General features: G+C 49.2%; 1 protein-coding gene across 1 annotated transcript; it reads left to right on the top strand.

Moving 5' to 3' along the window:
• The first annotated feature begins 612 nt into the window (after positions 1–612).
• LOC149363796 (uncharacterized) lies at positions 613–23266 on the top strand. Its single transcript, XM_089568602.1, has 15 exons — positions 613–643; positions 1124–1248; positions 2123–2272; positions 5903–6385; positions 6755–7426; positions 8330–8756; positions 9603–9648; positions 10025–10144; positions 11090–11206; positions 12225–12305; positions 12370–12450; positions 14231–14408; positions 15480–15647; positions 21767–21901; positions 23005–23266. Exons 1-15 carry the CDS (start codon positions 613–615, stop codon positions 23167–23169), a joined length of 2979 nt encoding a protein of 992 aa, XP_089424728.1. The 3' UTR covers positions 23170–23266.
• The last annotated feature ends 402 nt before the right edge of the window (positions 23267–23668 follow it).

The following is a 23668-nucleotide window of genomic DNA, read 5'->3' as shown; positions in this document are numbered from 1 at the left end:
CCCGCAGTCCCCAAAGAAACGCCCGCACCGCGGCGCGCCAGTCGGTGCAAAATGGCCGCGCCCAGGAGAGGCTCAAAAATCTGGTCTATATTGTTAGTGAAAATAATGACCCAAAAAATAAAGAATTTGAGGGCGTCTGCTTTCCTTCGGTCAACATTCTGAGTATCTTGTGTCCAATGTATTTGAATGCATTTCATTTTCATACTGAGAGCATGTACCTGTGGAATGGTGCTTAGTGTCTTCGTCACTCTTGAGTTGTTTGACAGCCGTTAAGGAGTCTGTGCAGATATGAGCTTCTCTTACAGACGCTATGTTATGTATACACTCCATCGCATCATGATGAGCTGTACCATGGACGGCCCGGAAATCCGCTGCTTAAGCAGTAGTAAACGTCGGCAGTGGTCTACAACATGCGGGCGCATGTCACGTGACGACAGCCACGCGCGCAGACGAAGAAGAAGAAGCAGCCACGCGCCACCGCCTTTGCAAGGGTCCAGCAGCGCATCAGTCTCTCGGAGGTCCGTTTTTGTACCCGACTCCCGACCCTGAACGCGTCTTGGTGGCCACTGGAGACTCGAGGCAGCCGTAACCTCGGGCTACGCGCCACCGACGATGCCGCTATGCAGCGACCGGTGCGCCGCAGGTAGGCGAGGAGGTGTTGGTCCGTTTAAGATCACTCGAGGTAGCCTTTTAGTCGCTGCCATTTTGGAAAGCAGAAGCTCAGCTATAGCCTGCCCGTTTGGCTGATTCGTTCATCTTGACCTGCACCGGCATGCACTGCAAGAGCTAGGCTTAGTCCATCATCACGTCGCCCTTGACGCCTATACAGGCTGCAGTCCCGTGAGATAAGTGGAGAGGCCTAGATGCGGCCGCAGACGCGCATTGAGATTGCCGTTTTGTTGCAGCTGTGTGTTGTCGAACTACTAAAACTACCAACACCAAAAACATTAGTAGAGGAAGTCAAGGTGTTAAAGAAACGTCTGCATAGCGTGGTTTTTGCAGTGTATGGCGCATGCGCCTTTAACCTTGCGAGCTTGGGATTGTATCGTCTGTGTTTTTTCTTTTCGTTATCTTATTGGAGCAGTGATTCCTCTCACGCTTTGCCACTTACGCGCTCGTGCAGGCGACATGAGCAAAAAGAGCTTTGTGACGCAAGACGCCGAGCTACAGCGCAAGGAACGCAGCTTCCACGAGTGCCTTGAGTACCTCATGCCCGTCTACCTCCTGCCTCTGCTCGCCGGCGACAAGGTTGGTCTGTGCACTTCACCTCGGCGGCCTGTGCTGTTACAGAACGCCAACAGTGTTAACGCTTCTATCGCAGCATCTATTTTGCCTCAATTCGGGTGAATTCGTGTAACTCCAACCACATGACAAAGGCTTTCAACCTCACGTGTGTTCAATTTGAACTTGGTCAAACCTCTATGAGCATTCGTTCCTTCAGCCGATCCAAAACTCGACCCGCTTGGTCGCAAGGTCCTTGCAATCAAAGCCGTCGCTTTAAGATATCCTCGAAGTATTGCATATTGTATACTGGTTTATTGGTTTATTGGGTTTTAACGTCCCAAAGCGACTCAAGCTATGAGGAACGCTGTAGTGAAGGGCTCCGGAAATTTCGACCACCTGGGGTTCTTTAACGTGCATTGACATCGCACAGTACACGGGCCTCCAGAATTTCACCTTCATCGAAATTCGGCCGCCGCGGCCAGGATCGAACCCGTGTCTTTCGGGTCAGCAGCCGAGCGCCGTAACCACTGAGCCACCACGGCGGGGCGCATATTGTGTGCATATTACACGTGGCGTGACGACAACGACTTTCGGACGACAATTTAGGTTTAATTTATCGTTATCGCGCATATATCTCTTAACAGAGAAAATCGTGGCGGCCGTTCCACTATCCACAGAAAAAACTTCACTCCCTGCTTATCCAAATAGCAAAATTTAGTTGCATACGCCGGCAGACTTGCAGAAGATAGTGTTAACGCTTAGTGAAGACCGCATACTTGAACCTACATGGGTATGGCGTAAGTCTAGAGATGCTTATGTACTGTGGTAGCGTATGTCTAATGTGGGTATAATGTTAGTCTAACGTCGGCACACCTGATGAGCATCTTGCTGCATACAGGCAGGCGCCTGCGTCTACTGTGTCCTCCTGACAGTGGCGGGCCTCGCGGGACGTTTGCTCCCGGCGACGGTCGCTGCCATGCTGCCCATCGTCATCCTGCCCCTAGGCGACGTCTACGGCGCCGACAAGGTGGCTGCGGAATACATGGGCGTTAGTATGCACTTTGCTTGCTTTGTGTAGGTTGTCAAAGCGCCATTCACTGTACCTGTTCTTGGCACTCCAGTGTATTCGTGTCAGAAGCGCTAATTACAACGCCTCTTGAATGAATGCGCTGAGCAACTGGGCGCGGAGCGTGAGATCTGGCCGCATGCAATAGCCAACGAGAAAGACGCTATTCGCTCGGGAATCGGAGGGAAGAATCAAGCTTCGGACTTATTACTAAGCTACAGGAATAAGACAGGGTAAAGTGATGATGCGAGCTCCGCATGCTCTGCGCATTCTCCACCAGGTTTTTCTACTGCATTTCGTTCACGCTCTTTCAGGTCTTTCTTACTTATGAGCAACTAAATAACATAAGAAAGGTTTCGCAGCGCGGCAAGACCACGGCACAGGAAAGATACGCAGAACGTATACCTCTCGTGCCGTGTCTGTCATGTCTATTGGTCCTCCTGCGTTGTGTAACACTTACTGTGTTTCGCTACCAACTAGCCCAAACGTGCTGTCACATCGAATTCCTGTCTTCTATTCATAAAGTCTGCTGATCTATGCTAGTAGCGAATGATAGCATGCAAATTGGAATAGGTTGCGGATTTAGCTGTTATAACTCGTAATAAATTCCGCACTCCTAATGCAATAATGTAATCGGCGTTTGTAGCCATTTGTATCAAACAAGAGCGTCATCCTTTCTGCACATTTCAAAAGCGCATCGTTCTTTTTGAGCTGCGCAAAAAAAAAAAAAAAGCGATGTCCGTAACTAACAAGACAGGCTGAGTTCATCAGACAATTCTTTATGGCGACCTCGTATCAATGGCTGAATAACTTCGGCGCTCGGCCGCTGTTTTTAAACTCGCGGTGTAGAATCCGGAACCTGATGGTCGGATTTCGGTGGAAGAGAGATTTAAACGGGGCGTGCTAAGGAACCACCGCTTGTTGAAACTATCCCCCAGCTCTACAGTACGGTATTCTTCCTAGCGCACCTGCGACCTCTGGACGTTACCATACCATATTGGAGCAATATTACTCATTAGCATCCACCCAAGCGCAGCCTTGAGGATATAAATGAAAGCTACACACCTTTCGCAGAAACTTTGTAGCTCAAGACATTCATCCTGGTGGGGGTTCGAACCAGGGACCTCCACCTGTTCGGCGGAGGGGCTGTTCCAACTTAGTTAACCAGTGTTTTATTTCTTTAACATACTCAGCTAACCGGAGCATGTTTGGGCTAGCTAATCATTGTGGGATATATAAAGCCATAACGACCATCTTGTTCTTTCCGGTTCCCTTAACACGCTAGCCCAGTGGTGCTACAAGTGGCAAATATCTATTAACGTCGATAAATCAGTGTCAACGACAATAACAAGAAAAAAACAAAAAATAGGCCGCCCATTTCAAAGGTCGATCAACATAAATACTTGGGCATAACGTTGACATAAAACCTCACATGGGAAACACACAACTAATATTATACTCCACAGCGAAAGCTATTTTATCTAAGAAGACGCCTAAAGCTAGCTCAAGTGAATATTAAGCTTCTCGCCGACAAAACATTTGCGAGACCTATTTTAGAATGCGCTAAGACAGTTTGGTTTCCTTATAAAACAACTAACATAGCTGAAGCTGAAGGCGTAAAAAGAAAAGTCGCAAGGTTTATTCACTGCAAATATTGTCCTACTTATTCACCATGTCGTCTCTTAACCTGTCCAGGCCTTAACACACTATTGACGAGGGCAAAACAAGGTCGACTGAAATTCTTTTTTTTTTTTCAAATTATGCATCGTCACTATAAAATGGATACCACCCAGTACATTTCGCAATCTAGAAAAACACGGCATCAACACGAGCATACGCTCAGTATTCTTTTTTCTAACGACACATTCAGGTACTCCTTTTTCCTCGCGTAATCAGAGAATGGAATTAACTTAGGTCGTCGTTAACAACGACAAATTCGTTATCCAGGGTTCGTTTCCCAGCTAGAGCTCATCACAAAATATTATTAAGGTCTTCTAATGTTTGTTCCCGATTCTTTTCTAAGTAACACTGACAATAAGCAGAATTGAAATGCATTTTCTCGTTCTTTGAAATTTCCCGTTTTGTTTTGTCGGACGTGCACCACTGTTCATTATATTCTACGCTGTTTTCTATTGCATTTTTGTATTACCTTATCGCTTGCATTTTGAATAATTGTGCCGTTTTCTCCATTATTTATTTCACTCACATGTGTACTTGTACGGGAACAAAAAATCATTGTTCAAGCCCGTCTTCTAGGCTCTCGGCTGAGAAGGCAGTATTGTAAAATAAATAAAATACGGCAAGCAAATGGTGGGGCTTTAGATTGAATTGATCGATACTAATTCGAAGTGGGAATGGGTGTTAGGCAATGTTTGGGTTATTCTTCAATTCGAGTTCTGATATTGAACAATTCGCTCTCGCCCTTTCAGATGCTAGCCATTTTGGTCAGCTTAGTAGAGTGATTGCCCCGGATAGGCGGCAGCCCATGAGGACGAATTTTTCTTAATTACGAAGTTTTCGTGAAAGATATATATTTTTCTTTTGTTGTCTTACGGTTGTGCTTGGGTGGATGCTAAAGAAGAATTGCTCTTTCATTACAAATCTGCCCTACCATGAACTACCATACCATACCATACCATACCATACCATACCATACCATACCACCATACCATACCATATCATACCATACCATACCATACCATACCATACCATACCATACCATATCATACCATACCATACCATACCATACCATACCATACCATACCATACCATACCATACCATACATGAAGGAAACCAACCGCCACCGAAACTAAGTAGCATAGGGTAGTGTTTCTTCTTAATTTGTGGTGTTAATCAATGGGCGAAAAATATTGTTCCCACGGTTCGTGGGCTCGGATTCCACCGGCGGAACGTCGTTGTTTTTCCTTCTGCTTTCTAATCAGTTATCTTTAAGCGAGAAAACAATTACGCTATTAATCTCTCATTAATTAAAACCACAAATTAAAGCAAACCTTATGCACTTCGTTTTGGGCGACTGTTGTCTTCATGTATATCATAACGAGCTCCTCTCTTCCCTTGCCTTGCCTGCTCAATATCTCATGCTCAGTTTACCAGTACTCCTCAAAAGGAAAGTACATACGACAGCTGTATCTTACCGGTACTAACCTATGAGGCAGAATCGTGGAGGCTAACGAAAAGGGTTCAGCTTAAGTTAAGGACAACTAAGCGAGCTATGGAAAGAAAAATGATAGGTGTAACGGAAACGGGCGGAGTGGGTGAGAGAACAAACGCGGGTTAATGACATCCTAGCCGGAATGAAGCGGAAGAAATGGGCTTGGGCAGGGCATGTAATGCGAAGGAAAGACAACTGCTGGTCCTTAAGGGTAACGGAGGGGATTCCAAGAGAGGGCAAACGTAGCAGGCGGCGCCAGAAAGTTAGGTGGGCGGATGAGATTAAGAAGTTTGCGGGGATACGGTGGCTGCAGCTGGCAAAGGACAGGGTTAATTGGAGGGACATGGAAGAGGCCTTTGCCCTGCGGTGGGTGTGGTCAGGCTGATGAAGACGATGTCTGCTCAATGTCATACCATACCTTGTTCGTCGATGTGCGCAGACTGAAGTGCTGGTTCCCTCCCTGCTGTTCGCCATTGCCATCGTGGGCGACGAGACGACCGTGTTCTTCCGCCTCTGCTTGCTCGCTCTGGAGCGCTACGCCTTGCGGATGCAGCCGCTGTTCCTGTACATGCAGAGTCTGGTGTTGGCGCTCAGCCTGGTTCTGCCCAGCACAATCATCATGGCCTTCGGCGCCGTCTTCATCGACCGTTTCGTCAGCACCGTCCACGACGAAGTCCTCGGCAGCAACCAGCGGATGCAGTCCTTTGGCTCAACGCAGAACTACTGCTACGAGAGCAGGCGTCCGCGCAGCAGTGGCCGCAAGAGCAGCTACATTACGTTCGGGAGGAGGGCCCGGAGCGTCTCTCTTGCCAGCGAGACCACCATGGCCAGCGAGGTGTCCGCAGGCAGTTCGGTCGTCAAGCATTACAGAATGTTTGCCTCTTCACCGCTTCTCGCAAATGTTCCGGGAGCAGATGATACAGTGAGTACAATAATAATAATAATCAGTATTTCATAAATGGTTTTGAGGGTTTTGGGCTTTTTCAGTGATCCGTGTCACAATGCTATAATTATATTTCTCCTCAGTGTGCAGTTGGTTAAGCGGAGTAGTGAATATCCCAAAGGCAGTGGTTGTGCTGGGGCCGCTTTGAAAAGAAAGGCTGCAGTCATGTTCTGCTGTGAAAGAATTGCGTTTTCAACGGGAAGAGGACACACAAAAGCAACGGCATGTTCCTTGACTAATATGACTACTTCCACAGAGACTATGATGAATATTTGTACGGATAGTGCTGAGCATTTCGAAGCAGAGTGGGCCGTTTAGGGCAGCTTTCTCAATAAAGATATATGATTCGCAACTCCGCAGGTGAAGAGGCCCCGAAAGACTTCCTTCGGCACGGTTGATAGATCTACGCTCGATGAAGACCGCCCGTACTACCTGCCCGTCCGTCGCATTCGCTCGTTCAGCGTGGAGCCCAATCAGCCGTCGTCCATCCTCAAGCGCAGCCCAGCTCTACCAACAACGACAACACCGTTACCAGAGTTCTCGACTCCGCGTGTGCCGCCGTCAAGAGCCATGGCCGGGATTGAGAGGCGCAGGAGGAGCACGTTCGCGATGGGCGGTCTTTACGCGGACCTTGAACAAGGGGTGCCGGGGAATGGCGAAGGACAGGAAACACCGGATGACGTGCCCGCATCTACGCCGCAGGTGGCGGTAGCGCCGGCGGGAGTATCCTTGCCCGCGGGTCCAACGTCGCCGGGGGGATTAGAAACGAGCCCGGAAGTGATTGAGAACTGCGGGGTGGATGCTTCGCCAGCTGCCGAGTTTTGGACGCCTTCGACTTCAGCGCCGCCGAGCCCAGGAAAAACAGCAAGCCCGTCGCCATCGGCTAAAAGTGCCAACAGCGGACGGCGAAGCGGTTCGCCTTCTCCAAGGATGTCCAGATTGAAGTCCGCCGCTAAGCGGCGCCGTGGTCAGCAGCGCAGTTCGCAGCCGCACGTAGCGGCTGCACAGCAGGTACTTGAGGTCAGTTGCTGAAGCAGTTTTTATGCGCTACGGGACAATGGTAGAACCAGGGGCGTTTGCGCAGTGTACCAAGGATCGCCCAACGGCTTTCTTTTCAGGATAGTCCTAATCGATTGTTTACAACGTAGATTTTTAATGAGCAAGCATTACTTGCCTCATGCCTGGTGTGTACAGAAAGTGTCCACACTTTCTGTACACTAAGTAACTCGGGTAAGCTCGGGTAAGTTCGGACGAGCGCCGTGCAAGCTGCAGCCAATGGGAGGAAGTGCGCGTTTAAGTTTGGAGGAGCGTCGCGCCAGCTGCGCGAGAAGTTGCTCCGGAAGAGCAACATGGGTGGCACAATTCCTACCGGTGGCTGTGACAGAAACAGCCACATGCCAGTGCAGTGGCGCATCGCTTATCCTCTGCACCACTGCGATGGTAGCAGTATGAGGACTTGCCGCCATCTATGAATGTTAAGCAGAGAGTGACCAAGTCTGCATATATGGGCATTGACCCACGGAGCTCTGAATGGTGCGTGGTTTGGTGGCCAACACAAACAAAATTACACAAACGCAAAGAATACCACAGACATAATCAACAACAAACGCACCAACAGAAAAAGCAGTAGTGAGCAAGACTTTCGCATTCATAGTACGTCAAGAGACGTAAGTGGCCCCGGTAGTTTTTTTGCGTGTCTGCTAGCTTGTATACACGGAGCTTATGTCATCACGACACCTTTCTAGTCCGTGGATGCTAAGACGTTATTTCTGCCGTTTCGTGTGCTGGCCGTACGGATGAAAGAATAATTCACTGACGGCGTGGTGTATAGCGCTTTAGAACAAGCATATGAAAACTGTCTATATTTATTCACGCTTTCAATTGTCGAAACTGAGTAAATAAACTGTTTCACGTCTCCTTCAGTCCCGCAACAGGCGTCAAGCAACTATTGAAGCTCCGCACACTGAGCCGTCCAGTCGTCGCTCCAGCTCGGCCACGGTGCGTGAATCGACACGCATATCAAGACGGAACCCGAAGACGTTGCCCGATACAAAGCCGGAGCTTCGGCTGGTGACTGCCAAATCTGTGCTCAAACTTGGCTCAAGGTCGGAGTCAAGATCAGAGCCTGCGCAAGAGCAGGAACTGGAAGCAAAGCAGGAGGTGCGTGGTGTTCTCAAGAAGAGAACGCCGTCCCTTCAGCCCAGCCTGGGGAGCCGCAGCGGAAGCGTGCTCAACTGGAACCTGCAGTCGCAGACGCCGCTGGTGAATGCGGCGGAGCCTCAGAGCGCCATCCCAACACTGAGCCGCCTGAACGATAGCAAGACACCTCTGGAAAGGGCTTCAAGTTTCTGTAAGCTCACTTCGCACTCAAGGATCTTGTTTTTAGTCCGTTTTCTCCGCTCGTAACTTAACGAATCTGCCTGCCTTAAAGGTGCACTGAAGAGGAATCTGAACTCGTATTTTAACCGCTGGAACTCGGATCTACACGTTCCGAGCGTTCTTGGAAACTTCGAATTATTGCCCTGTGCGGCCGATTTCTCTAATTTAAATCGCATTAACGTCGGGCTCCCGCCCTTTTTTTTGTTTTGTTTTTTAATTACCCACAAACAGTGGGAGCAGTCGACCAACCTTTCACCCAGTCCCGTGGCGGCTTGCCGCTCTGATCAGCGGAGGGATACGTAGTGACCGGCGAAAGCAAAGAGTCCGCGCGTATTTTCATTTCCGTGGGCCTAATTTGCGGCTATGTAACCTCTGACTGGATCTATTTATTCACGAAAACCTAAAAGAAGCAAAATAAACGCGAGAGCAAAGCCGCCACGCGAGTGCCTGAAAGGCACTCCATGTGTTGGTCGACTCCTCCCAACGCACCCGGGGAATTAAAAAAAATAAAGCGGGAGCCGGACGTTAATGCGATTTAATCGCCACACAGGGCAATAAATCGGAAGTTTCTAAGAATGCTGGGAACGTGTAGATTGAGTTCCCGCGGCAAAAAGACGAGCTCAGATTCCTCTTCAGTGCACCTTTAACAAAGGCTTTCCCCTGTTTCTTGCTTCGTTTATGCGTCCCCTATTCGCGAAGAGATTCCAGTATTTCGGGCTCTGCCGCAGGGCGGATTGGGACACGAGAATCGGACGACTTCTGCAGCGATAATTCCGCACTGCCCTCCGTTGACCATTGCTGAATTTTCCCGTTCCAGATTTAAGCGGACCAGAACCACAGACGTCGTCCCTGCGTGTGCGAGCGTGAGTCACTTCAGTTTTTTATTTATATTTTAATGTGTGAGCATTATATTGCTCTGTCGCTTCAGCAAAAGGTGTCCGCAAATTTGTCCGCACGATTGCGTCCTTCTTTGAAGATAAATGTGCGAAAGTGCATGGGATTGTGACAGATAGTGTGTGATAAAAAGTCGCCCTGAGAAAAATTTCTTTCGTGAGGCATAATTAGTGAACGAATTTAAACGCGAAAAAACACACTTAGATGTCAGCTAGCCATGGACGTCGATATAGTACGTGGACGTCAGAACAGCCATGGACGTCGATATATGCTCTTATGCAGGTCGCGCAGTGATCTCAAAGTTTTTTTTTTTTTCAATTTTTGAGATGTGTACAATTTCTGCAGCCTCACCGTGGCGGCCCGTCCTGCGTTCATCGCCGGAGCCGCATACACTGCCATCTTTGGGAACCTGGTCAACCTGAACACTCTGCCGGCGCGGAACACCCTACTCGTCACCCTTGACTGGTATGAAGCGTCCCCTGGAACGCAGCTTATGCTCGTGACTATGGCTAAAAAAACTGTTTTTAACGTCCTCCTAATACCTAGAGGCATTAGGTGCATTAGAAGGCATTAGGAGTTTTTTGTAGCGAAAGCTACAATGGCCACGAACTTGCGATTTCGCTGTGGCGGTGCTCCGAAGAGGCACAGAGACCGACCTTGAGCCGTTGCCTAGCAACCGCCGCAGCTGGCGGACGCCGCGCATTCGCCGCGCCATCTGGCATGACGTCACGGCGCGCACCTCGCCGCGGAGCCGCCGCCGTTTTGAATAACATCACACCGCTTGCCTAGAGGCATAAGGAGGAGTAAACAAGAGTAGGAAAAAAAAGAACTAATATGTGCGTGAGCAGAAGGTGCGGTGAGCTCACTGCAGTTCATGCTGGTCGCCAATAGAGAGTTATATCGTAGCGCGATCCGGCATCCGCTGCCGTGATCCACTTCCGTGAAGCGCCACCGCGCATGCGCAGATCGTCGTTGAGGGAGCCAGATGGCGCCACGTACCCGCCCGTCAGCTGCGTGCACACCTGCCGCGCCAGGACCAATCAGCGCGTACGGAGTGGTGCCCCCCGGAAGTGGATCACGGTAGCGGATCGCGCATCACGCAATGCTATAACTCTCTAATGTTAACTCGGATGTGGCTGTCCTCTGCTTCGTTGGTGAGCTCGTTAGTTTAGCGCCGTATATTTAAAGAGAGGCTAGCTCTCATTATTCATGAATCACCTTCAGCATAGCCATATCATTCAGTTAGCCCTTGGTTAAAAGCATGAAAAGTTAGCAAGTACGATGCTGTTTCTCTACTAATGAGCTTGGCTTTTAGTGCGGACTCGCTACATAGATAGGTCTCACGTAAAGCCTTGTTCGAAAGTCATAATGAACGAAAAGCCGTTGCGCATGCCTCATTCCCGTTGGCAGCCGCGGCGAGTATTGCCCCGTGACCTGGGGGAGCTGGCTTGCCGTATCGCTGCCCGTTGCGTTGATCTGTTGCGCTACCTGTTGGACTTCCATCTACTTCGCCAGCCTCGTCAAATGGTAAGCGCCGTGCTTTCAGATACTTGCGTGCAGCCGCAACGAAGCCACCGTGCTGAAAAACTCGCAATAGTATTCGTCTCCCTGCAACAGGTCTCTGCCGCTGAATTTACATAGATGGCACTGAAATGAGCCTTTGGCATACGTACTAGAATCGTAGCTCAGGATGTGTATGCTTGCGCGTTCGTATTGGCGCTGTGCTTCTGATTATCTAACACCACAGTGAAAGTTGCTGGCTCAAAAGTAGGGGAATGACAACGTATCGTCATTGCAGTATCTATGTGCTTGCCCTGGCTGTACTGAAACACACACGAGAACGTAACAGCTCTGCCGTATCACCACTGGAGAATGGCGCATGGTTTAAAGAGGCTCTGAAAGGGGCACTAATAATATTGCGGTACGCCTGTGACGTTAGAGGACGCCGCTTCACGAATATCCTCCAGCAAGTATTTTTTTTTTTGATGCGCTTTGTAGTAGCTGAGTTATCTGTAGTCAAAATTTTGAATTTTAAGAGTCTTCGCGTTTTTCCCTTTTCTCTCGTCACTTTTTGCACGCCGAAAGGTCAGCGCTCGTCCGCCGGGGGCGGAGCTTCCCGACCCGCCGGAGCTACGCCGCTTATTATTGGACGCGGCCATGGTAGCTGCCTGACGTCTGAAAGAATCTAACCAATAGCCATCTCTGCACTAGTATACGTGGAGGATGGTGCGAGCTTGAAAAAGTCGCCGGAAAGGGTTGCCAACTTTCGCGCATAGTTGTGGGTACCCTGCTCAGGGGTTCATGACAGCCCTACGCAGTGATTGAGCTAGTTGATCTACTCTCGTTGGAAGGTGTTTTAGCAGCCCATTCATGCCGTCTTTTGCGGAATGCTCTCGCAAAAGTATCTTCGAATTCAAAATATTTGCTTGCGAGTGTACTTTTTGTTTTATTTAGACCACTTTGATATAAGCACGTTCAAAAAAGTGACCCCTTGCTAATTTACCGATATACACGAGGAACAATGGCACCCCGTGTCTCGTCGCAGTGACGACGATATTGACGAGCAGACACACGAGGACATGTCCAGGAGTGCCCGGGTCCGCCATCGACAGATGAAGAGGCACACGTGAGTACTCGCGTACGACAAAGCTCATACACAATAAGCGACATGTAATCTAATGCGACTGCAGCATACGTGAGGCCTTGCTGTTCTACTGGCTGGTTGGGCTCCCGGTCGCCTCCTGCGCTTACGGTGTCCGGCATCTTGAAAGGTGCGTAGTGAGGGGGTGCTGGCTTCAGTAGAGATGCAAGTGTAGGTGAAATGAGCGAAACTGTGCACGAGTTCGGGTAATTGCTGCAAATTTCGAACGTTATTGAAGTTCGTTGTCTGAAGCCGAATCATAACAGGAAAAACGTCGTAGCACTTGGGAACCAGAGCCGAAGCTACTATAGAGCTCAGTTGCGCCTAGCATTGAGAGGAGGGAAGGAATGTGTCGCGTAAAACTGCCAATTCCGAAGCCTACAGATACGGAGACTTTTTTGTAGCGATAGCTCTACTCGACGCAAAAGTTGCTCACCATTCCGTGTGCGATTTGGCTTTAAGCACAGCATAGCAACGATTGACTTCGACAGACTGACAGATCGGCCTCGGCCGATTTGGACCAAATCAATGTCCAGCCACAGTTGAGCGTGCCCCACACGATGGCGACCTCCAAATTTGGCCCGGCCCGCCCCCGAAATTTGACTTTGGCCGATTTTGACCAAAATCGATATCTAACCATAACTTAACGTGCCCGACACGATGGCCACCTCCAAATTTGACCCGGGTCATTTCCAAACTTTCAACCTCGAAATTTGACCGTGGCAAATACGGACCAAAATCGATGTCCAACATAACTGACCGTGTCCGACGCGATGGCGAACTCCAGATTTGGCCCTGATCATTTCTAAAAGTTTGGCCTGGGCTACACCAGAAATTTGATCTTGGCCGATTTGGACCAAAAGCAATGTCTAACCATAATTTAGCGTGCCCGACATGATGGCGACCTCCAAATTTGGCCCAGGCCTTTGCCAAAATGCTATCTTTTGACCTTCGGGTAAAACCGTGGTTAAACCGTGCCTAACTTTTACTTCTCATTAATCTTATCCCCTAATAAATATTTTCCCTTACTGCCATGTTAAATACGTCCGCCGTGAAATAGGCACTGCACCGTTACATAACCGCTTTAACGCCACTATGAACCCTATTCTCAAGCTCCAGCGGTCGATCTCGGTTGGCTGTGCCAAGCTTACCGTTGCATGGAGGAGGAGGTTACGAAGAGAGGAAAGGAGCATGTATTTCTTCACTAATCTCGTCCACCAGACCTCAACAGACTCAGAGCGCTAGACCTGGCACACAAATACACAGCGAACACACTTTGATAAACATGTCAGAATACGTTAGCCCTGCTGTAGCCGGCACATATATTTGCAAATTGGGCGAGGAAGCCCCAGTAGTGTCGCAGACGCCACACTTCGCATTGTGCAGGCTGGGCTACACATAGCGAGAGCACTTGACTTCTGGTTTTGCGTAGTTTTGCGGGTAGCGCAGCGCCATCTGCCGCCGTCTCGCATAGACAGCGCGACCACACCGTTTAATAGGACCCATGCACTAACAGTGCATCAGCTGCGCTATACGCCTACAGAAGGCGCTGCGTGACGCGCGGAGCTAATACGCGGAACCACGACCTGAAAGGTTCCCGCTAAATGTGGTTTACCCTTATCAATGTTCAGCGACGAGGGGTTAAGTTACCCTATATCATATCACGTGGGAATGCAAAAGAAACGAGGCTTTCCATAGAATACGAAATCCGAGTGCGGAACAGTGGGAGAGTTTGCTTTCCAGCGGCAACCCGGTTCTCTAGAGAGAACTGGTCATCCATGCCCAGCGAGCAGCCAAGCTCAGCGGTGCCCTGGAATAGGGGTGCCGACCTCTGTTGACCATGATAACTTGTAAAATAGAGCAAATAAAGTTTATCCTACCCTATCCTAAGTTTCCAAACGCCCTTTCAGCCACTTGGAGGCCCCTTTGCTCGGCGTAACCCTGCTGGTGTTGGGCGTCCTTCCTGGTTCTTCGCTGCGCCGGTGCTGGTCCTACCGGGCGCTGTCCTGGCGCACTTTGTGCTCGCGCATGCCTTGGAGCTTGATCCTGATGCTCGGCTCCGTCACGGCTCTCACCAGGACTGTCCAGGTACGACGAGTCTTAGGGGCCGACGACGTTCACATCAGCTGTCGTGAATTCAGCCGGTCTCTGGGTGTCTGAATTCGCTTCATGAGAATAAACGGCAGTTCGGATTGATTCGTGCTCTCCCGCTGAGACTTCGGCGTGTCGTCGCCTGTCTTGTAGAACCTTGGTTCTGCCAGTGAGCCGAATGCGTACGTAATTTGTATGAAAGTACGTTTGTAGGCGGCCAGTGGTCGTTGGCAGCCTACATTTGTTTGGCGTGCTCGGGATGCATGGTGGCGGAGGAGCCTAGCGGACTGCTGACGTGGCCGATAGCTGCAGGTGATTTATCTCTCTCACGCCTCGTATACTTCTAGGTCCGCTAGCACCACCTTTACTAAGAACGCTAGAAAGCTCATTTGGAAACGCATTTCTAGTTAAGTAAAAGGGAAAGAATTATAAGCAGCTTTATGCATTGAATGGAAGAGGTAGCTTGGGATGTCCAGGTCAGTAAAAAAAAAAAAAGAAGTCTACAGTTTGGTTGCCTTTCTCTGTTGGCTTGGCTACCTACCTACCTAATCTACCATAACCTTGTGCCTAAATGTTATTTTCTAGAGGGAACCAGAATAACACATTAGCATAACACGCTGCGAAGAAGCTTCACCAGGCCCCAGACTTTCTTGCCGCTTGACACACTGCCGGGGTTTTAAGTGTTTGCTTGCCACTTAATGCAGTGTTGTAGCATAACTGGAAAAATTGCGCAAAATATGTAAAAGTCTGTCTACAAGTTTGCGCTCGTGTTAGCGTGTAGCCAAAAGCTAATTTGTGTGAACTTATACAGCAAAACAACAATCGTCGATATTTGCAGGTTTTAAAAAAGCAGTTTGACCGGTGTGGCATTGGTTGTTTGTTTTATTGTCTCTGTTTACGAGGAGTTCCTCAACCGATATTCTTTCATGGGCGCTGATTACCTTAACGAAGCTCCTGGAGCAAACTGTCCTGCTTACTGAGTTATACTAATTCGCGAGTGTTGACTGCGCTTTGCGATGTTAGCAACCTGGGTACTTACTGTCCCTCCCAACATGGCGTTCCCGAAAGGAATACCGCCTGGTGGAGCTTGGTCTGGCGATGTTCGACGACCACTTTTGGGCTGGCCGGTCCACCAAGTCCAGCCAGTTCATCCTGGTCAGCTTGGCCGCCCTCTTGTCCGAGGTGGTGGTCGGAGACTCACTCGCCCAGCTCATGGCTCCCACCGTGGTGCGAGTGGTGAGATCTCAGCCGCTTTGTCTATCCGATGTTGAGTCTTCAATAGCACCGCTTATTGGGGGTCGCCTCCAAGTGCCTCCAAGTTTTCTTAGCTCTAACACAGAAAATGTAAATAATTGACCGGGCGTTTAACATTGTGGTAATGCGAATTTCGGCGACCGCCGAGGTGATGCGAAATGCCAATGCCATTTCAAATGTTTAGTAACTATGGTTACGGGTGTAGGATGACGATTCAACTTATGCCTCAACACTCGCATTAGTGCCACGGTTGAGTTCTAATGGGTGCCTCGTAACGTCACGGGTGACACCATTATGTTCAGACCAATCAGTGTCTGGCATTCTGGCCAACTAGCGTGGCGCCTTGCTGTGGCGTCATGCATGATGGCTCCTCACTCTGACCTATCAACGTAACGCGTTGTCATAAGCCACTCCATTCTGACTAATAAGCTTGACACGTTACGCCTTGTGTATTGCGCCAACGACACCGACGCAGGATAAAAGGGAAACCTGGCCTTAGCAGATGTCGCAGACAAACTGACTCAGAGCGGCTGTGGCTTTATACATTGGACGCCGTAGCCTACAGGGGGTACGCTCCCAGCCCTGTAAGCTTGTTCGCTATTGGAGTATTCACCTATGCCACATGAAACGCCATTTTGTGGTGCTAGAGCCGTTGGGTAGGCTGTATGCTTGCAATTTACAGGCGACCTCGATGTCTTACTAGGTTATAGCAGAACGTAATGCCTCGGCTATCTATTTACGAATTCTTTGTGCACTCTGCTGTCGTTTGCAGCACTAGTCATCCTGAGACAAATGCAAAAAATGTACCCATCAGATTGTTTTAAGAGCTCGAAAGCTTAAATTAACGCGCATCTGATAGAGGAATAAGTGGGCTTGGGCAGGGCATGTAATTCAAAGGCAAGATAACTGCTGGTCTTTAAGGGTAACGGAGTGGATTCCAAGAGAAGGCAAGCGTAACAGGTGGCGGCAGAAAGTTCGGTGGGCGGTTGAGATTAAGAAATTTGCGGGAACACGGTTAGCCGCAACTGGCGAAGGACATGGTTAATTGGAGACATGGGAGAGGCCTTTGCCCAGCAATGGGCGTAGTCAGGCTGATGATGATGGCCGAGCAAATTTTTTGTTGTTGCCATGGTGATTTTTGTGGAGACGACGAAAATCATGCTGCCATCTGCACCATAATATGGCGCTGAAGTAGGGCTGATGACATAAGTTCAATACTCCTATAAAAACGCAGTGCCCGCATAGAGCGAGAAAATAATAATGATGTAATGGCTAGGAAATGGAAAGGCGCAGTACCGGTCTACCTCTGGGCGGGCACCCGAACCGCGTTGTGAGGGAAGTGAAGAATGGGGGAGTGAAACGAGCGAAAGAGTCGTGGTTCTTTGGAGCTCTGTATTAAATTTCGACCACCTGTGGTTCTTTTACTTGAAATTACATCGAACGGAAGGCAGGGGACATTTCCATACAAATGAAAATTAAATTGGTTTTTGGAAAAGGAAACGGCGCAGTATCTGACTCTCACACATCTCGGCGGACACCTGAACCGCGCCGTAAGGGAAGGGATAAAGGGGGGACTGAAAGAAAGGAAGGAAGAGGTGCCGTAGTGGAGGTCCCCGGAATAATTTCGACCACCTGGGGATATTTAACGCGCACTGACATCATACTGCACACGGGCGCCTTTTGCGTTTCGCCTCCATCGAAACGCTCCTTCATTTCCATTTCGCCTGCATCAAAATGCGGCCGAAGCGGCCTGGATTCGATACATTCTGTTCAGCAGTGAACAACAGCTATGGTTCTCTTGGAAGCGCTTCTTGAACACTATTTTTACATGAACTAAAAAAACTGATAGTTTACGACACCCTAAGCGTAAAAAAAAAAAAATCACGTTTAAGCTTATTGCGTTGATCAGATAATTCACCGAAGGCTGTGGCTAGAGTTCCGTCCAGACGGAACTACAATTTGTGCTAGAGTTCCGTCTAGACGGAACTACAATTTGCGCTAAAGTTCCGTCCAGACGGAACTGCATGTAGCGATGGGGTTCCGTCCAGACGGAACTGTATCTGACACCATACAGTTCCGCCCAGCATTATCTGCCACAAGAGTTATGTCAAGACGGAATTAAAGCTGGCGTTAGGGATTGGGAAACCAGTTTGCTTGCAGTCTTTTGCATGTTTACTTTAAAAAGTGGCAATCCTGTTCCGCCTAATGTGTGACAGGATATTCTGCTGTATCATTTTATTTTCCAAGCAGTCAGTGAGAAATGGCAATAGAACGAGTTTTGGCTTGGGTTTGTTGGTGTGTTTGCATTATGCTTGTTGACCGTTTGTGTACGTCTTAGTCTTTTTCGCGCTACGTCATCTTGCAGCACAAACAGCGACAGGGCATCAAATCACTTCGCGAAGAGTTTCTGCACTCTGCTTCTAACACTGCCATTTTCCCGATCCTGCATGCGTGCACGGAAGTTATACCTTCGAGGATGTAACTGAACGCAGCACGCGGACAGATATTTTGGTGCCGTATACATGCGTAGAGAGAACATCTGGGTACAGCTTTGTCAACTGGTTATTCCAGAGGCAAATAAATGCTTAATTTATGTAGGTAGAAATCACCCATTTTGTATAGTATGGACAGTACGGACAATATACAGTTTTAGTTTTACGTACGTAGAACCTTTACGCACGTAAACGTGAGCAGTCTACGTAGCGTGCGCTCGTGTCGCTTCGTGCAGTTTTAGCTACACGTACAGGACGCAAACTGTGTAGATCTGCCATAGAGCCTAAAAAATGTGCTAGCATGTTGTGCCGCGCCATCTAGTACTGATAAAGAAAACTAATTATGTCTAGTCGAGCTGCTTGGAGCGGAGCCAGGCAAAGCCACAGTGCAGGCGCTAAATACTTTCCCCCTTTCTTCTGACAAACGTTGAGCGATTTCATTCCACCGAACTGTATGTTGCATGTTGTCTTCAAAGGGATTGCATTTCTTTACGTCCCGCGGCATATTTAAATAATTGCTTTTCGAGAAGCGAAGGCGCGCTGGTGTCCCACTCATATTGACGACGTGTGCGTATAGTCAAAACGTGCACCGTTTTGCTTTTCCCGCTGACTGTGCCGAGGGTCTCGTGATGTCCCGCGAGGTTTTGAGCTTCGCGTGGTCTCGCGAGACCGTCGGCACACTCGTTGCTATGACGACCACAGACGCTTCTCCGTCAGGCTTAGGAGCTGCTGAAACGGATTTCTATGTGGAAAACAAAAGGTAGTTCTCACCTAAAACTTCATGCGAGAGCAACAATGGACCAACTGAATGCAAATACCGCAGTTTACAGCACGATACCACGTCGAGGGATTAGCGACGAAGCTGTTATCGTTCCGAAGCGGGCGGGCAGGGCGCCGCCATCTTGCCAACGCCACGTACGTCCGTGCGACCCACGCAGACACTTCACGTTCTGCGCATGCGCACTGGTGAGCCGTAAGCGCTCTACTTACGTGAAGCTTCTACGTACGTGAAACTAAAACTGTCTATTGTATGGACGGAACTCTAGCTGCAGTAAATATTCCGTCTGGACGGAACTGCAGCAGCAGCAAATGTTCCGTCTGGACGGAACGCTAGACACTCCGTTCACCGAAAGCTGACGTAAACGTTGCCAGTTTATTTTTTTAAATCTCCACCTCTTTCCCCCTTCCTTAACCTCGTTCTTCACCGTGTTCTCCAGGTGACCACCAACTGTAAAACTGCAACCACTCCTTTTCTTATGACTGTTTAGAATTCCTACTCAGTCACACCCACACTACCGATTCGGCAGTGAGGGTGCTCGTTCATCGAGTTAACTCAAAGTCCCGGTGTCCGCATTTCGATGGACGCGAAACATAAAGCAGACCCACGTGCTGCGCGATGTCACTGCACGTCAAATAACCCCACGTGGTCGAAATTATTTCGGAGCTCATCACTACAGCTCTTGTTCCTCTCTGCCTTCTTTCACTATATCCTTTACCCCTTCCTTCAATGCGCGGTGGTGAGGTCCGTTGAGAAGCAACACAGTTACTGCGTCTTTCGTTTCCTTAAATTCCGATTTTTGTTAATCGGCCAACGGCGGCCTCATTTCGTTGGAAGCAAGATAATCAGGGACACAAGCTCGCCCTCCCATCCCTGTTTCTGTAGCGATTTCCGTCGCCTTCTTCCTGCTATATAGACCAGATTTTTTTACCCCCGCACGCAGGCTGCGGACGCGCGCCTACTCTCGACGCCAGTCGCCATCTGTCGGCGCGCGCGGCCCGAGGGACTGCGGGTCGCGCCGGCGCCGCGCATAGAACGCATGTTTACGTGTTCGCTTCTGCCGTTTTGTGCTCCATCAGCTAACGTATGAGGGTGTGTGCTGTGCGTCACTACTCACATTTGCCCTCTTCCAGACAGTGCTGCGGTTATCTAGTGCGCAGTTACTCGTTAACGTGACATCCGAGGGTAGTCGACCAAGTAGTGTACGGACTGGAAACCGGCACTTCTAAGCAGATTTCTGCGCTGTCGTGTCGTTTGTCGTCGCCTTTTACGTGCGATATCATCTATGATAATTTTATGCATCAGAATGTAGATCTATTGATTTGACTCAGTGGTTAGTAACTGGATAGGCGAGCTGCAGACTGAAGGTTGTCCCGACGGAGCGCGTGTTTTCGATCACCATGTACGTGTTCGGCACCCTTGCGCTGAGCTTGCTCTTGTTCCCATTAAACACATTTCATGCAGAGGATTGTAAGCACGACCGCTACCGATTTCAGCTGCTTTTTCCGCACGCATGTTAGAGGTATCTGGGGAAAGGTTTATCTATAGTATCTTTCTGCTGTTGGTATCTACCTTAGCTTGGTTTGGTTTATTAAGGTTTTACGTCCCAAAGCGACGCAGGCTATGAGGGACGCCGTAGTGAAGGGCTCCGGAAATTTCGACCACCTGGGGTTCTTTAACGTGCACTGACATCGCACAGTACACGGGCCTCTAGAATTTCGCCTCCTTCGAAATTCGGCCGCCGCGGCCGGGATCGAACCCGCGTCTTTTGGGCCAGAGCAGAGAGCCGTAACCACTGAGCCACCGCAGCGGTGCGGTATCTACATTATTCATAGGAAAATATGCGCGATTTCATTACATTTTCCACACTTAGCCAAACGCCTACGCAACGCTCTCACACGCGGCGAGAGCTCCTGAATAAAATAACGCGACTTCGGACCTCAGAATTAGTGAAAGCTGGATTAGCTGCTCATATCTATTCAAGCTTTTATAAATTAAGCGGAAATACGTTTTTATGCACCAGGTTGCATAAACCATGACAAAATTTGTTTTCTGTTGGCGCTGCGACTCAGTTGAGCTCACAGCGGTAATTTGTTGATAAACTGGCGCGGCGACAAGAAAGCCGTTTGTGGAAGGGGGGGGGGGGGGGGGGGGGGGGGCTTTGTGGCCGGCAGGAAGGAATAAGAGTGCATGGGAATTGGAACTGCATACTAGCCGCACACCTAATTCTTGATATTGAATAAAAAGTTTCTTTGCGGTGGAGCACCAAGACGGAATTCGATTAAGCACGAGCGCGTTCTAAGCGCCGGCACAATTAACTTGAATGTCAAACTAAATGTCATTAAAACGCGTCAATGTTATCGCTTTGACAACGTAAATACTTCCTGCAACACAGCCACGCAGCGGAAGTATGCTCGACAATGTTTTTTTAGCGCCCGAAGCGCGGCTATATGCAGGCGCGGCAGCGGAACTGCCGCAGCCCCGCAGTCCCCAACGAAACGCCCGCACCGCGGCGCGCCAGTCGGTGCAAAATGGCCGCGCCCAGGAGAGGCTCAAAAATCTGGTCTATATGAGAGCTGTGTTAGCAGGCCTAGCGCCCGGACTCCAAATCTCCCTCCCGTCCTGCATGTGCCCTCATTCGTTTTCGCTCACAAACGCGTAACGAGAGCCGAGCGCGCTGGCAAGGTGGTCACGTGACGACAGATTAGAGCCTTACGTGGAGAGAGCTACGCGTCGGCAACCATCCGAATATGTCCTACGTATAGCTCCCGCTGTGTAATCAGAATCCCTACCGACTGAGTAAAAGGCGCGCGGAATGTGCTTGTACGCAGGCAGTGGTGACGGAGACCCCGGTGTCCTTCTACGTGGTACCGGTCAGCCTGGCAGCTTCCATCAACGTTGTGCTTCCCGTGTCTCTGCCCCTGCTCGTGATGCGAGAGTACCTGCAGACCAAGTGTTCCCAGATGGTGAGAATACGACAAGAGCGTATCTGGAGCTTTCGAAAAACCATCACCCGCTGTGCTTGTTGGATGTAGATTCAGTTCAAATGCACATGTTCGCATTCCTCTTATCGCGTTGCCACCGTCAGCTAGGTGTTGATGTTCAGATCCGTAGCTCCAGGAGACTATACTGTTGAGTGCTGTGCGAGAGGACTTGAACTCTTTCCAATCGGTTAGGATACGACCCAGGGGTGACAGTGACGCTCAACTGACCTGTTGGTCTGATACAAACATCGTCATCGTCTGATTACTTTGCGCGTGCAATTTTAGTATATTAGTCAAATGTTTAGGAGAATCCTCCAAGGTGGAGTAGATTTGTAATAAGGGAGTAATTACTCATTGACATCCACCCGAGCGCAGCCATACGACTACAGAGGAAAGCTATACCGCTTTCTCAGAAACTTCGCAGTTAAAGAAAAATTCGTCCTGGTCCGGGGTTCGAACCCGGACCACCGCATCACCGGAGCAGTCGTTCTACCAGCTTGAGCTAACCGGGACGGGAAGCTTATGGCAGGGCGAGAGCGAATTAATAACTCGAAGTGGGAACTGTCTTGGTCAAATGTTTAGGGGAATCTTCCAAGTTGGAGTAGGTTTGTAATAAGGGAGTAATTAGCTTTCCTCTGTAGCCGTACGGCTGCGCTTGGGTCGATGTTAATGAGTAATTACTCCCTTATTAGTTATAGTATATTTACTTTATCTTTCTCTGCGCTCTTAGAATCAGCAATGAAATAGGCAGAGTGACTCTTTCCACTCTCGGACATAAAGAAAACGCTTCTTCCTTGTTGCCCGTTTGTTTAAATCGGCACCGCCGCGCCTGTAGAATAGATGATTGAAAGATGATCACATGAATAAATGACTAAAATGTTTTCTTTGAAATAAAATGATGATGGAGGACATCTATCCCAGCACCGCTACAACAGCGCTATACACCGCCGGTAGTGTTTCTACCCTAGTGGCGGAAAGGATGAACTATAGACATGAGCGCTGGAACAATGCTATCCTGTGAGTTCAGTAGGTCCTCGACTATATAACCCCTCCCCCCGCCCTCCCCCATCTGTACCATCTTCCAGGTGATCTTTGGCGTCGCCCTGAAGTGCGCTGCGGTGGTGCTTATATTCCTCTCCATGAACACCCTCGGCCTGATCGCCTTCCAAGGAGACACGTTGATCAGCGGCCAAGAGGATCTCGTCGCCAACGCCACGAGCCGCCATGCTATCGAGATGCGGCTCCGATGAGACGCTGTGGTGTCCCCGTTTTACGTATTCTTGTTTTGTTTTTCTTCAATTGGCTACAACGTTTACCAACGTGCATCATTTTCTTTTTCCTTAAGATTCTCTGTTTAGCTTTATCAGCCCTGTCTGCACTGTTTTTCACCTCAACAAGCTGCATTATGATGGACTCCGATCTCTGCTTCAGTACAGAACTGCCATCGTTGTTTATGTATTAATCCGGGCTGAAATGTATGGGTTTCAGTGTAGCGTATAGCAGAAATGTCAGCTATGATATTGAGAATTATTTCCAGCTGTTTTTTATAGAATATTTTTTTGGCATTGCAATTCTTGTCGTGCGGTTAGACAGCGCGCCTAGCTCGACAGGCGGTCGACCGTAGGTGGAATGAAAATTTGTTAAAAAGGACGCTTGTTAACGTGCGATTGGAAAGTTAAATAGCGCTTCGCTTTATCCTTATACAGTAGTCATATTTTATCTGTCGTTAATTTTCATGGAAAGTGTTCC

The sequence above is a fragment of the Amblyomma mixtum genome, chromosome 2 (assembly GCF_055824585.1).
Source record: "Amblyomma mixtum isolate Tamu chromosome 2, ASM5582458v1, whole genome shotgun sequence".
Classification (NCBI taxonomy): domain Eukaryota; kingdom Metazoa; phylum Arthropoda; class Arachnida; order Ixodida; family Ixodidae; genus Amblyomma; species Amblyomma mixtum.
This window is presented reverse-complemented; position numbering and strand designations above follow the sequence as displayed.